At 40.0% G+C, this 15,710-nt stretch overlaps 1 protein-coding gene across 2 annotated transcripts in view; it reads left to right on the plus strand.

Annotated features, from left to right (window-relative positions):
• The window catches only part of NEK7 (NIMA related kinase 7), a 159,192-nt gene extending 143,868 nt beyond the window's left edge, over positions 1-15,324 (plus strand). For both annotated transcript variants that reach the window (XM_046678617.1, XM_046678618.1), the window contains one exon: positions 12,289-15,324. In XM_046678617.1, the coding sequence (XP_046534573.1) occupies positions 12,289-12,399 (111 nt within the window). In that variant the 3' untranslated portion in view covers positions 12,400-15,324. The remainder of the gene's footprint in view (positions 1-12,288) is intronic.
• The last annotated feature ends 386 nt before the right edge of the window (positions 15,325-15,710 follow it).

Genomic DNA, 15,710 nt, shown 5'->3' on the forward strand with positions numbered 1-15,710 from the left:
CTAGCAGGATGCCGTGGTCCAGGGCAGACCCCATCAGGCGTATGCTCAGAACCCTCCTGCCCTTTGAGGACTCCAGGGCCTGTAGTGTTGAAAGGAAAGAATGAGGACACTGTCTGCGGAAGGGTTGGAATTATCTTTACTTATTACAGTATGTAAAAATTACTACCTACATTTCATGTAAGATATCAGATGTGTTGATGTGTAATATGCTAAACCAAAAGATGTTATAGTTTGTCATAATTTTACTAATACTTATTTTCCAAATGGTAACCCTTAAGGAAAGGAAAATAATGAAAGCTTTAAAAACTATAACTGATTTTTAATACCTAACATTTATAAATAACTGCTGTTCATATTTAAATTCAGAATATGCTTAAAGAAGCTTTTTAAGAAAGTTGAGCCAGTAACAAAAAAAACATGACCTTTGTTTTGGCTCATAAAAGAGCTACTTTATGTAAATAAGAAAAAAACCAAGATGAGAGTGTCAGGCACAGATTATTTTTGCATTTTTTAAAGTTACACTTGGTTTATAAAACTTTTTTATTCATTTAAGCAGTCTAAATAGTTGTATTATTCATAGTTGCTAGATTCACAGATTTTAATAGAACTGTATAAATTCTCTGGAGTTGTTAGTGGAAGTTGACCAATGTTATTTAAATTGGTGCTGGAAGATTTTTCCTAATACACTGTGCCAAGTATATTTAAAGGAGGGACATTATAATATAAAGCACAAATAATGTTTGGAGGTAAATCTGTTTTCACAAATATTTCCGTAGTCCTTATGATCTTATAAGATCCTATGGTAAGCGAGAGGAGAATGTTTTACTTTAAAATGTAGAAAGAGATGCATAACATTAAGTATAATTTATAACTGTGCCATTATTTATTGAAATAAACTTAATGTTGAATGTGACCTCAAACACTGTAACATTTTGATTTTCCTTCCTAAAAATGGTTTTAGTAAGTTAGCTATTCTCGTTTGTAATATCAATTGACCATCTTAAAGTTGCTTCCGTATAAGGTGGGATCTTTAAGCTTTGAATGTTCCATTTTTATTTAAAAAAATATATTTAAGCAGGCCCTCTGTTCACTTATGCTTCTGAAGTGACACTGGGGACTTGCTCCTTGAAGACGCGAATCCAAAACGGTGCCCTATATTCCACACATCCTGTGGGATCCTATAAAACCATGTAACTTTCTGTAAGACTATCACAGTTTTCAAAAGACACTGAGTGATCTTCAGTTGTGTCATATAGACATTACATTACCTCCTCTCTGTGCGAGATGGCTTTCTTTCCCTGCTTCCGTCTACCCCCGAGTCACTCACTAGTGACACTTGGGTGTACAAGTTGCAGATGCCTAATCATTCTGTATAAATATCTAAAGCTCCGAAATATGGTGTGCTTTAATGCATTAGACCCACTTTGGGGTGCTAAAATATGTCCTTGGGTAGATGGAAATTGGGTCTATCTGGGAGCATGATCTAACGTAATTGGTCTCAGAGGGATTAAGATGGGGGTGTACAAGAAGCAGTACCAATAGCACCAGTCTTTCTTGTTCTGTTGAGAGTTGTGTTAGTGACCTAAAGCTATCACACACAAAGAGCCCTATTGTTATTACCTGTACGTGACGGCACTTGATGCGTAATTGGGTTATCGCCCTCACGACAATGACTGTTAACGCTCTCTTCTTTTTAGTATTTCTGGTTGCAACCTATATGCTTTGATGGTTCTTTAGAAATATATAGATCAAAATACATTACTCTTTTCTCCACTTCATTGAAAACAAATACTCATTAATTCATGTAATTTATGATTTCGTAATCCTTTAGAAATGTTAGAATCCATTTTGTTTTTTACTTTATATGCTTTTTCTCGTTTAAATCTTTCTGTGTTGCTTTTAAATTTCCCTTAAGCATCTGAATTAAACAGTTTCTTCTTTGATTTTCTAAAGGCTTTTGCATGTTCAGACCTTTATTTTTGCCTTAAGTTTAGCTTAATATATAAAAACAAATTGGGAAAAAACCCGAAGTACACGTTTTTACAAACATGTAAAATAATGCAAACTAAATAAATTTTTTGAGATGACCTAAACCATGAAATGTTTCTTTACTTGCACCTGTTCACTTTTATTAATGTTGTAATATCTACTGATTTGGAATTATTTCTGTAATATCAAATAATAAATGGAAAGCTAATTCCTTCAGTTCAAACACACACAAATTTTTTGAGCAAGTGATAGCCTAGTAATATTTTTAGATGCTGAAGCCTGACGTATACGAATATATATAAAATTCTTAAAGTTATCATGTGAACATATGTTTTCCTTGAACATGGTTAATAATGTAGTACTTAGGATCATCACAAAGTATTGGATAAATGTTAAGGAGTTTTAAAGTAACTTCCTTTCTTCCAGAGGTTTACAGGAGCTTTTTTAAAATTACAAGATTAACGTTGAGAGAGATCTCTAAGATAATTATTTCATTTTGATTATTTAATGTCTGACTTTCTGATAGAAAGCTTGAGAACATTCAAGTACATTTCATTTGTTCGAAGGGAGTTACTGTCATTTTAATGAGTGAGTCAGATTAGAAATAACATTAAAATTGTAGCTCTCATCGTCGTACTAATCTGAACACTTTTGTGTCATCGTTTATGTGTCTCTCTCACGAATAAGGTGGACCCGTACCTCGTTGTGCAGAGCCCTGGAGAGAATTCTTGGAGGAAATTTTTGATCAGAGTTGGCCTGTGGAATATGAGGGCAGATCCACTGATTTTAGACACCAGATGAGCCGGCGTTAGAGCTGGCATTCTTTTGAGAATCAAATAGCCTGACAACTGTCTTTGCCTATCTGGAAGGTCACCTCAGCTTTGTGCAGAGGTGGCCACGAAGGAACCTGCAGACCAAGTAGGATTTTCATGGGGCAGCGTAACACGGCAACTTCGTCAAAGGCTGGGCTCTGAAACTGGACCGCCTGCCTTCGGTCCCAGGCCGTGCCCATTACTGCCTTTGTGACCTGAGGAACGCTACTCCTCTGTAAAGTGTGTCCTAGCAATGCCCACCCCATGGAGCGCTTATGAAGACTGGGAAGTTAAATCATATAAAAATGCACAGAATGGTGCCTGCTTCACAGTGAGAACTCAAGACATGGCAGCTTTTAAGAAATGGTTTTCTCTCTGCTCTGGTACCGGAAATAGGATGTAGTTGAAGGCCCAGAGTTGCTTCCTGGGGCACAAAGAGATGTCTTTCGATCTGAGAATGCTCAGGATACTGTATTCCAGCTGTCCACTGGAAACTTAGAAAAACTAACCACTGCTTCCATGGAGCCCCTAAACCTAAGTCACGTGGCCTCCAGATGACATGTCCACCAGCTGCAGAAAGTGTGCCTCTGAGTAACCAAATGAATCAACCTGTTATGTGTAGTTATTTACAACTTGAAATTTGGAGGGGCCGGTCCCCTAGCATAGTGGTTAAGTTCGAGTGCTCTGCTTTGGTGGCCTGGGTTTGTGAGTTTGGATCCCAAGGACAGACCTACACCACTCGTCAGCCATGCTGTGGTGGTAACCCACATACAAAATAAAGGAGGATTGGCAACAAATGTTAGCTCAGGGCCAATCTTCCTCAGCAAAAATAAATAAATAAATAAAAATTGGAGACTATATGGCAAAGGTATGAGTTTTTCTCTTCTCTGATTAATGACTTTTAAACCCTTTCTGCCGTCTCGTAATGTTATTCCTAGTTTCTGATGTGTAGGTGACTGTTTAATCCTCCTATTCATTATGGCAGGGGCACAAATACCTCTACCATCTAAAAGTGAGGTCATACTTTCTTTACATAAAAAGAAGAAAGGACGAGATGTGACCTTATTTATATAACTCAAATTGTGATCTGATATGACAAGAGACTGTTCATGGATCCATATAAACTTGCATTTTTAACGAAATTATTAAAGTTAAAGGCATAAAACTTAGGCCATGGCTGTTTGTAACATGAAAGTAAGTTATTTGTTGTGATTGTTTTTCCCTCACTTTGCCAAAAGACTGTGGCAACTGATTCTCCCTTGCCCTGCCCCACACTAGGTTGACAATCTGTTTAAATGTATCTTTAGAACAATCAATAGAGAGCTCATATATATGAAGGAAAACTGCATCAAATTAAGAATTCAGGCCTTTGTAAATCTTTCATTTTCTATTTACAATCCATCTTTTTTCAAAAAGGATTTGAGATAGGAGGCCGGCCCCGTGGCCGAGTGGTTAAGTTCACGCTCTCCACTTCGGCAGCCCGGGGTTCCACCAGTTCAGGTCCTGGGGGCAGACATGGCACCGCTCATCAAGCCACGCTGAGGCTGCGTCCCACAGAGCCGAACTAGAAGGACCTGCAACTATGTACTGAGGCACTGTGGGGAGAAGAAGAAGAAGAAAAGAAAAAAAAGATTGGCAACAGATGTTAGCTCAGCTGACAAACTTTAAATAAAAAAAAAGGATTTGAGATAACTTACAACAAGAAACATGACTCACAGGTTACTAAGATAGAAATAGAAGTACCGATTCAGAACCGAGGGTGGAAGGGAATGAACTGTACCCATCTTAATGGCCAGCAGAGTTGCTGCAGTTGACTGGCTCATTTGGTTATAGCTTCCTGTCTGTCGTTGCTCAGAGGGAAACAGTAAGCAAATGGTTTCTGTTTTTAAGAAGGAAATATGCCAGTTCCTCAAAGATGGTTTTTTCCTACTAAATTATGACAGCAGGTTTCTTCCCTAAGGATCCGTGGATAGTGTGCCAGGCAGTGTCTTCAACAGCAGTTATGCAGCAGATACCCAAGTGATGTTTGATGAAATCCAAAAGCAGCAAAGATGACTTTGGAAAGGTGATTTGGCAGCAGGATAAACCAGAAGGTGACCTAATTTGGTTAAATTATCCAAAGTTGGGACGATGAATTTTATCCTTTACGGAGTCTTCCCTGAATTTTAATTCTCTTAGCAAGAGTTTGATGGGAGCTCTGTAGCACTCCTTTCAATACTCTTTGAATATTCAAATCTTCGAACATTCAATACATTGTTAGATACTCTCTGACAAGGACCAGGAGTGATGGATTCTATTCTGCTGATTTGCTTAAGGGAAATCAAACTAAGTCAGGTTGACATCCGTGATCAGAGAGGAAGCATCTCACTGCTGTGTTCACTGGGTAGAAACCAGACCAGCCCCGGAGTAGCTGAATGACGTCCCTGAGATGGTACTTTCTCCGCTCTGTGATGACCACCTAAGAACTAGCATTTCCTGGTTAAACCTAGTAACTCATCTCTCTCGGTTGGAACCCAGATACTACCTTAAACCAAGTGACATCTCTTTATAGTGGTAATGATTTGAAATTCAACCAGTTAGTGCTTTTTACTGAATGATCACCAAGCATGCAGAGTTAAATCAGGATCGTGAGGAATTCAAACCAGAAGGCCCGTGAGTAAAAGTAAGCAAGCTCTCGGCAGCGAGGAGTGGAGAAGACCTGATTAAAGATCAGCTGATGGGGTTCCAATTCAGGCTCCACCGTCACTTTTTGAATTGATTCTTAATGTCTTCCTCTGTAAAATGAGATTGTTGTGGGGGGTTTACAGTGCTTTAAATATTAAGGGGCTGGCCCCATGGCCTAGTGGTTAAAGTTATGCACGGTCCACTTCGGCAGCCCCAGGTTTGTAGGTTCGGGTCCCAGGCACAGACCTACTCCAATCCTCAGCCATACTGTGGAGGCGTCCCACATAAAAAAATAGAGGAAAATTGGCACAGATATTAGGTCAGGGCAAATCTTCCTCACCAAAAAAAATAATAATAATAAATAAATACTAAAAGGATATGGGAGATTTTGTAAAATATTAAATCCTATATAATTATGGGATATGTTTATAATCCAAAATGATGGCTGCCCTTAAGCAAGACTAAATGAAGACGTGCATATTTAAGAGAACCATACAGTTGAAAACTATGTTCACCATAGGTTGACAACTTTTCACTTGAACTGCCTCCTTTATTTGCATAATCTAGAAATGGGTAGTGTCACAAAAATTGTTCAAATATACAATTCAGTTATCTAGGTATAGATGCAGAATTAACCCTAACATTCCGAAATCATAGTTCCACCCAAATGTCGATATGGCAGCATCTCAAATGGGACACCTTCAGAGCTCACTGTCCCTCTTGCCCCTTCAAGGCCACTGCTCCTTCCTCCTCCTCTTAGTGGCAACACTGTCCTTTCACATATCCTGGTGAAAGCTTCTGATGAACAATGCTCCTTGCCTGAAATCTTAGAGGAACTTTACTGAGCGTTCTGCTGGCGTTGCTCTCTCTTTGCTCTAACTTGGACTATTTCAGAAGAACGTGAAGTGAAACAGCTCTCATGATCTCTCCCTTGGGTGTAAGGGCCGAGTTCCTGTTGCCTGCAAGAATAGATATAAACTCCTCGAGTCTTTCCTTTCTTTGGCCTCAGTTTATCATTTCATCCCCGTTGCTCCCCAGCCATCCGAGAGCCCTTGCCGTTGCTTTCACATGCCTCACGCCTTCTCTGGCTGAGCATCCTGGTTCATTCTGTTACCCCTGCTTAGAATCCTCTCCGCCCCTTCTATATATTAGAATTCTGTTCATGCTTCAGACCTCAGTTCAGATGCCACGGCCACAAAACCTTCCTTTTTTCTCTCACCCAGAAGTTACCTATTCATTTTTGCATTCATTCAACATGCCACTGAGCACTTACTGTTTGTCCATCCTCCAGACCTTGCTGTTTGGAGAACACAGACACTGAGTGAAGTACAAGGAGGTGTTAATAAGGGCTTTAGTAAAAGTACGTGAAGGATATTATGGAGGCCAAGTAGAAAATACTAAGTTGTACATGGCAATAGGGTGGTTAGGAAAGACTTTAGAGAAGAGATGGGCATTTAAATGAGTAGTGACCGTCAGAGAAGAGAGCAGGGGGTTTTGAGAGAGGCATTCTAATAAGAGGAACGGCATAAACAAAGATGCGGGACCCTGAAACAGTTTGGTGAGCACAGAACTGTGAGTGATTTCTTATGGTTAGATGTAGGGTGGGGCTGGAGGGAGGAGGGGTTTGGCGCTAAATGTGAGTCTGGAAAGGTGAGCAGGAGCCAGATTTTAGAAGCCCATGTTATCTTGTGCTGAAGGTGTTCGACTTTCTAGAGAGCACTGGGGAGCCGTTGAAATGCTTGATGTTGAACTGTAGTCAGCTTGGTGTTTAGGCAGTGCTGGAGATTGGAAGAAAGCTGGGGACGGGAAGCTGCAAAACTATTCCAGACAGCGACAGTGGAGACCGTGACGCAGGAAGAAAGGCAGTTGTCAGCAGTCAGGAAACAGTAGGATGTGGTTGATGGTTGTTGGGCAAGTGGGGAGGAAGCGTAATGAGGTGTCCTGTGTGAATTTCAGATTCCTCTGGCTTGAGAAATTGGAGACACTGTCCAAGATAGGACAAACTGGTTTGGCGTGAAAAATAAGTAAGACCTCAGTTCTGGACATGTTTAATATGAGTATTTGTGGATAGATCTGCTCAGAGGGCAGTTGGAGATCCATGACTGGAGCCCATGCAGGGGTCTGGGCTGACAATCCGTGTCTGTGTGCCTCAGCCTGATGGCGGTCGTGGAAGCCATGGAAGCAAACAAAGCTGTTTGGGATAAGAAGGTAGAGGGGCCGGCCCAGTAGTGCAGTGGTTAAGTTCGCATGTTTCGCTTCTGGGTGGCCCGGGGTTTGCCGGTTCAGATCCCGGCTGCGGACATGGCACTACTTGGCACGCCATGCTGTGGTAGGCGTCCCACATATAAAGTAGAGGAAGATGGGCACGGATGTTAGCTCAGGGCCAGGTTTCCTCAGCAAAAAGAGGAGGACTGGCAGTAGTTAGCTCAGGGCTAATCTTCATCAAAAAAAAAAAAAAAAAAAACAGAGGATAAGAAGGTAGAGTGGAAAAGGAAGAGATAAGGAAAGGAGAGAACTTTGGGACATACCAACATTACAGGGATTGTCTGAGAAAGATAAAGCTACAAAGGAAACCAGAGAGAACAGTGAGAGAAGCTAGAGGAGATGACCAGAGTGGTGGCCTGGAGTCCGAGGATGAGTGCCCCCCCGACACGGTGCCAGCAGCAGCATCAGCCGCACAGAGAGGGCACGTGAGAGGTGGACAGAACAGAGTTCGTGAGATGAGCACCTGGATCACTGCTCATCTTTGCCACAGCAGCTTCAGTGAAGTCCTGTTGGGGTGGAGGGGGTGGACAGGTGATGGCAGTGAGCTTACAGTAATAGACTGAGGAGCTGGATATCATAACTACAGTATTTTTTTTCACCCTCAAGAAGCTTGGCTGTGGAGCAAATAAGTAAAATGTGGCAGTAGTTAGGAGGGGGTTCCATGCATATTTTTTAACGTGGGAGAGACTTAACTGTGCTTATCTGGACTATGATGAAGGTGTCAGCAAAGGAGGAGAGATTGAAAATGGACAAGAGGAACCACTGATCACTGTTCACTCCTTAAATATTCATTCAGAGCCAACTATGTCCTAGTTACCAGTGGATAAAGGTTCAGATTCTGGATGAGATTCCAGTGATGGAATTGAGAGTAGAAGAAAAGAAATATTCTTCTGATACTAGAAGAAGAGAGATGAGATGGCTCAGATACAGATATGTCTGGAAGTGTTGAGGCTAGACACTGAGGAAGCTGAGGTCTGATGGTCCTGATGTGTCTCTGCGAGGTGGGAGGCAGGGAGGTGGGTGAGAAGGAATGGAGGAGGACCGCACCCACGGGGTAGTAGGGGTTGAGACTAGCCGTTGTGGGGAATGGGCCTCGTCAGATGTAACAGTTGGGTTGCAGAACAGCTTTTGAGGTCCAGCTGCAGTTGGAAACCGTGAATCCGGTGACTCCAGACTACATGTTGTCTGGAATTTTCTCCAGCAGTCCTTAACATCCTGCTGTAGAAGCAAAGGAAAATTTTTCAGGATAGGGATAATGAAAAGACAAAGGATCGGTTATTAATGGTGCTGCCAAGTGAGTGGCTAAAGGATTGTGCTGAGAGGTCGAGACTGGAATCGAATGACGTAAACCCAAAGGGAGAGGATCGACTGGAGGAAAGGAGTTGGAAATGGTCTTGATGAAGGGCGGCGTGAGAGACCAGGAAGGACAGGAGCTTGTGCTTGCGTTTCTTCTGTGACACACGGTGTTTTAAGGAGTAGGTGTCCCCTGGGGAGGAGCGACTAAACTGGAATGAAAGTGAAGGGTGGGGGCAGTTAATCAAGGACTTTGTGTTGGAGAGGGGATCCAGATGGATGCCCAGTGACCCAGGATGATGGTGCAGTGGTTGGAATGGAGAGGAATACAGTCAGCTGGGGGTCCTCAGTGACTAAGGTGGGACCGCTCAGAGGTAAGTAGATTGTAGGAAAACAGGGAAAGCGATGATGGCATCCTCTGGGCAGCTGCTGTGTATGGTCTTCCCAACTCTGCCTATTGTTTTCTCCTTCACAGTAGAATTATTTGTGTGATTTCCTGAGTCTCACAGTTATTTCTTTGTCAGTTAGTCTTCCCTCACTAGACTGTGAGTCATATAAGGACAGGTACCATGGATTATTCATTGCTTTGTCCGCACCTCCTAGGAAAGTGTCTGGTTCAGAGTAAATACTCAATAAGATTTTATTCATTGGCTAAGTGACTGAATGAATGAATGAATGAATGACGGGAGGAAGAGAGAGGCAGAAAGGAAGAGTCAGGATGACAGAAAGGAGAATGAGTCGTGTTCTCTCTTCCCGTCCTGGGCTGTAAGCCTTCCTTTGTGCATAGTTCCGTGTCCCCGTTCTCCTCAGTGTCCTCAGATGCCAGCACAGTGTCTCTTGCAGAGTGGATCCTCCAGAAAGATTGGTGTCGCGAACGAGTGAGAATCGCTGCCGAAGCATATTTTAATTGTATAGGGTTTTATTTTCGTATTTTATTAGTTTATTACCATAACAAAAAATTTAGGGAAGAAGTTATTAAGAGATTGATTCATAAATATGGTGAGGTATGCCTATTTTATATCTCATATCTGGTTTTTATACTGTGGTGCTTGTTTATAGTCCCTCTGGAAAAGAAAAATCTTGATGATGAGATAAGCTACGTATCTGATGGAGATCGAGTCACATAAATGAGGAGAAAAAAGCAAGCAGTGCGTTGTTCTGGCTCTCTCTGCTGTAGGGTTCTGGTTCACCTGTCCTCTCTTCTGAGGGCTTGTCCCTGCAGAGGGGGCTAAGCAGCAGCTGCTCATGTGGCTCCCTCTACCTGCTCGTGCCCCTCTTCATCTTTCCCCTCCTTATTATTCCTAGTTCCCGTCTTTTACTTTGGAGAGCTAGAGAACCACTGTCGTCTCAGCAAACTTGTGTCAGTCTCTCTCTAATATTGGGGGCTCTCTCCTCATGGCAGGAGAGCGTCAGGGCCAGACATTTACCACAGCCTGTTGGAAATTTCACCTTGTTCTCAATTGTTAGGCAGGAAAAGTAAGGTTTCTGGATCAGCTCGAAGGATGTGGCAGTTTTATTCAATGAAAAAATTGCTATTGCATCCACTTGTATTTTGTTTAAATATAGTGAATTTTTGTACCACAGTTACGTTTTCCTATTATCCTTTCTGCTGCTTTTATCATTTTTATCTCTAAACAAAATATGTGACAACTAGATGATCTGTTAGAACACATTATCCTTTTAAATATAAGTATTATTATAAATGCTTTTCCCATTGTTGTCTGTATTGTGTATAACTAGATGTATATGTTTTTATATAATGGGTAAAATGCCAGCCTCTTTCTGATCTGAGTTTCTCTTAGATCACCATAATAAAATGCCTTGGGTATTGCTGTCCCCTTAGGGGTTTTTAAAGCTATTCCTTGCTCCGTTGCAAGGAGTACAAATTAAGGTCCTCAGACCCTCTCAGTGAGTGTAACATGACCATCGATACTGTTCAATTTCCAAATGTGAAGTTGAATCATGAAACGTCATTTTGGTAGAATTGTGTCATCTAAGGGATTAGAGCCAGGAGAACCCTTATAGGGCATCTACACCCTCCTTGCTGTGTAGACAAAGAAATAAACCTCCAGAGACAGCGCCTGACCTGAGGGCACAGGGCTACAAGGGCCTTCAGCAAGCCTGCTTTCCACCTCACTGTACCTGCCGTCTCCTTCCTCCGGCCCCACTCCTGTCTAGTGAGCTCCTCACACATGTCCTGGATGTAAGAATGACATTTCTCACTGGCGTTAACCTTCTCCATTGCACTGTTAAAAGATTCAGCCCACAAATTTTATCACCACTTCTATTTGCTCTAGATGAAAATTTTTATGGTTGAAGTTGAGGACTGTGAAGAATTTATAGTAATTTGATAAATGAAGAGCCAGTATACTGTCCAGAAAAACTTAATGCATGCTTTCAAAATATCTAGATTATTCCTAAAGACATACTTATAAAGCAAAAGAATCTGATTCTTCCTCTTCATTTGGCGCGCTGTCTATAAAACACCATCTCCAGTGTTACGAAGACACATAGTTTCATGGCAATTAAAATTGAGAAGGAAGTCCTACTTTCTTCCACTCAGTGGCTCTAGGACCAGGTCGGGGGATATTTTCTTAGTCTATTGCTATGTGCTTTCTTGTGTGGTGTAAATAAGTAAACCTCAGCCCCCTCATCTGTGAAGTGAGGATGTTAATACTACTTCACACAGACAAGAATTAGAATGCAGTAGTATTCTCGTTATTCTTAGTTTAGAGGAGTACTCTTCCTTCAACATGAAACTGATAAAAACTTGATATATAGAAATATAATCATATAATATATCTCGGTTCATGATAAATCCATGATAGTCATCTACCCTAATTGCCTTATATAAATTTAGAGATATGGTAAACTAATTATGAAAATGTAAACTTAGATTCAAGGCTAATGTGGTAAATTCTAGATCCAATCAATGTGTGTATATCTATAGTTAATTTGAAGCCTTACAGTTAAAAACCTGTTGTCTTTAGTGACTGGTATCTTCTGATTAAACTTCTCTGAAGAATCATAAGGTCGTCTTAAAGCCTCTGCGGGAAGTACTTCTTGCTCCACGTGTGAAGGTGCTTCTCAGAACATTCAGCTAATTATAAAATCTTTGACAGCAGTCGCGTAAATTTTTAGTCAAAGGAATATTTACTCAGAAAGTGTCCCTTCTCTGCAAATCTATAGCTATTCAAAGCTTGTTGATTTTTAATAAGTAACTGGAATGGCTCTCCTGAGTGTGTCGTGTTCTCTTTCTCCGTAGCTACGACAGTTAGTAAACATGTGCATCAACCCCGACCCGGAGAAGCGACCAGACATCGCCTATGTTTATGACGTGGCGAAGAGGATGCACGCATGCACCGCCAGCAGCTAGACACGTGGAAGATTATGAAGAACGTAACCAAAATAATTTAAAGTGTTTCTGTGCAGACTATACCTCCCCGTTTTTGTCTGGGTGTTAAGATGAATATTTCAGAGCTAGTGTGCTTTGAATCCTTAACCGGTTTTCATGTAAGTTTCATTTTGTACCAATTTGCGTCACCTGCCTGCAAACCCCAAAAGACTTTGGAATAATCAAATTGCATGTTAGGAGAGTAAACGAAACACGATGGTTTTTAATGGCTAGAGATTTTTTTAGAGTTATTTAGAGTTTTCTGCTGATAAATTGTGTTCAGATAGACTCTCAGTGCCAAATATTGAAGGCGCAGCTTGGCGCTCGTCAAGATACACTCCCAGCCTGGGGAAGAGTATCTAAACTTGGGACGTGTTCGCTTTACAGTCGGATGTGGACATTCGAGAGGAACGCAATTGTGTGCTTTCGTGATCATTTTGTTTTTAAAAGTTTGAAGTATGTGTTTTGGTTCTTAGCTTTGTAGCTTTCAAATACAGTTCTCAAGATAAGTGTAGACAAATTATTTGAGAAGCATTTGGAATTCTTAGCTTATACGTTGAAAATGCAACTATTAAATGTGAAAAGATTCGGGGACAAAATGTGAGTCAGACACTGAAGAGTTTTTTGCCTTTGTTTTGTTTTAATATCTTTGATCTTCTCTTTGCGTTAAAATGGTATAAATGAATCCATTTCAAAAGTGGTTAAGGATTTGTTTGGCTGGTGTGATAGTAATTTTGAAAGTTGCACATTGCCCGACGCCTTTTTTGTGTTTTTATTATTGTTTGTACATTTGAAAAATATCCTTTGAATAGCCTTACAGTACTATATTTCAATTTCTTTATAAATTTAAATGCTCTATTCATAACTGTACACTGTAGTGTCAGCATATGTTTTTATTCATAGATTTTATTGAAGTTCTGATTGGTCCCCTTCAGAAATTTTTTTATATTCTTCAAGTTCCCTCTTATTTATATTGTATGTGCATATGTGCATTTTTATCCATTAATGTTTCAGATTTGCTGAGAACATAATACCCTTTAAAAAAATATTTGTATTTGAAAGTTTTCCTGGATTGAAAACATTTTTTTTAATATTTAGAAATTTGGGCCACTCCACATGCATGCATTTTTATCTTGTTAGAGAGGAAGAAAGGATGTGTCTTGTGCTGTACCTGTGAATGTTGATGCCGTTTCAACTAATTTGACAAGGTTGTAATTTTAGAATATGTTTAAAGAAATGAAAACCGGCCATTACCACAGTCAGAATTTTTATGAGATTAACATTTCTGTTGAGAAGCTTTGAAACCAAGTACTGTATTCATGCATGAAGATGACCGACATGGTAACGCCTCGCTTAGTTCAAGGAGATGGGCAGAGTTTCCTAAATGCTGTCGTGGAAGTGTGTTTTCCCTGAATGCCTTCATGTCAGTGGTGACCAGTTCCTCACAGAATTGTGAAGCCAAAAGGCCGAGTCGCAGTCACCGTTACGGGACACCATGCCACCATGTAACCTTGGGATGGATAATCCTGCCAACGTGAAAACCTCATGTTCAGAGAACACCTACCTTTAGCCGATATAATTGCTCGGTTTGTTTTTTCATGTAAGTATTTTTCTTACAATCATTTTAATACTTTCAAGTCATTTGTAAACTTTAAAACTGTATAAAGGGCAAAAGTATAAACTCTTCTTTTTTTTCAAAATTTAGTCAGTTATGGTATGTTCACTAGTTATGGTATCCGAAGGGTCGTTTTATCTCGCAATAAGCAAAGGAAACCTGATCAGTCCTTTATGAGGGCCAGATGCATTCTTTCTCCCAGATTCAAGTGACTTACAACCTTTACCCTGAGCATCCATAGATTTATCGCCAGAAGTATGAGAGGAGTTGTTTTTGTTGACCATTACTGTCATGCTCATTTTAATGCAATATAATTGATGGAGGTGAAATGTTCTGTGGTTGGAATAGATCTCTCCTCTTTCTTGCAATCTTGAAAAAATACCTGGATCTAAAATTCATTAGCTTGCCCCCTCGCAGTGACTTGCAAGCAAAAATTGAAGTTTTTCTTTCAGTGACTCTATCTGCTAGAAGGAAACAGCTGGGGAAAATTTAATGATCAGGGAAATCCACTATTATTTTCTACATGTGGAAACTTTTTGGATGTTTTTTTTTTATCTAAGTGTTCATATTTTTCCTGAAGAAACCACTGCATAAAAAAACAAATTCTAATTTTGAATGGGATCATTTTAAAGAATTATGAAGATGACTAGAAGTTTTAATTTTTATAATCACTTATAAAATGTTCTCTTTATATTCCTGTTTATAGGTAAACTTTGTGTTCATTAAGTAAAACATTTGGATTGATTTGGCAAACAGTAAAATGAAAGGTACATCCGATTCTAAGCCTTATTTAGACTTTGGTACCAGTTGCCCAGGGGAAAATGTGGGGTGACTTTGTTTTGTAAGCTGAGGTTTAGGAATGGTGGAAGAAGGGAATTCCTGTATAAAGTGCTCAACGATGTGCAATGATTGTAAATGTAGTAAGATATTACAGCCATTTCATGAATGCTTTACCATTTACATAGTCTCTTTTACAAAACACCGTTCTTGTATCAATATACTTCAGGTGTTGCTATTAACATTTACATGATATTTATTTTAGCCAAAATGTTATTCATATTAAATGTTTTTTCTTTAAAATGAATGTATTGTGTTTATAACCCACAAATGCGTAATTATCCTGTGCCTCATATTTCAATAGTACTGTAATATTGACTTCTTTTGTGAAATACTTTTATTTTGTTATGCTTCAAATACACCTACTAAAAAGATTCTGTTGTTAGCTTTGAAAATTGTATAATATCCTAATATAAATAAAAATATAAAATTTAAAAATGAGTACAATAAAATGTTTATGGATCTCTGATTTCTTTTCTCCCTGAAGTGTCCCATTGTTTATTTTCACTTGACACTAAACCTAGAGAGAAGTTCTTGTTCGTTTCCGTGACTTTACCACCTGGGAGAAGCCCAAGGGTTGGAGCCGTCCAGGGTGGTGAGAGAGCTCTGACAGACCCTAAGAAGGAGTTTTTTAAATATGCAGAACTCAGGCACATCTTCACATGTTCCTCTTCTCTTCAGTACATCATTTTCTGTCTTTGAATAAGAAAAGTTTTCTAAAGTTGTAAAAAGAGTCTAGAATTTAGGCAGCAGATTCCATTCCCATGACTGTAATGTGCTGCTAACAGTGTAATGGTTGGAATGTTCTTTCCACATAATAAGTGAAGATCTTAATGGGGTA

The sequence above is a fragment of the Equus quagga genome, chromosome 12, assembly GCF_021613505.1.
Source record: "Equus quagga isolate Etosha38 chromosome 12, UCLA_HA_Equagga_1.0, whole genome shotgun sequence".
In the NCBI taxonomy this organism is placed as follows: Eukaryota; Metazoa; Chordata; class Mammalia; order Perissodactyla; family Equidae; genus Equus; species Equus quagga.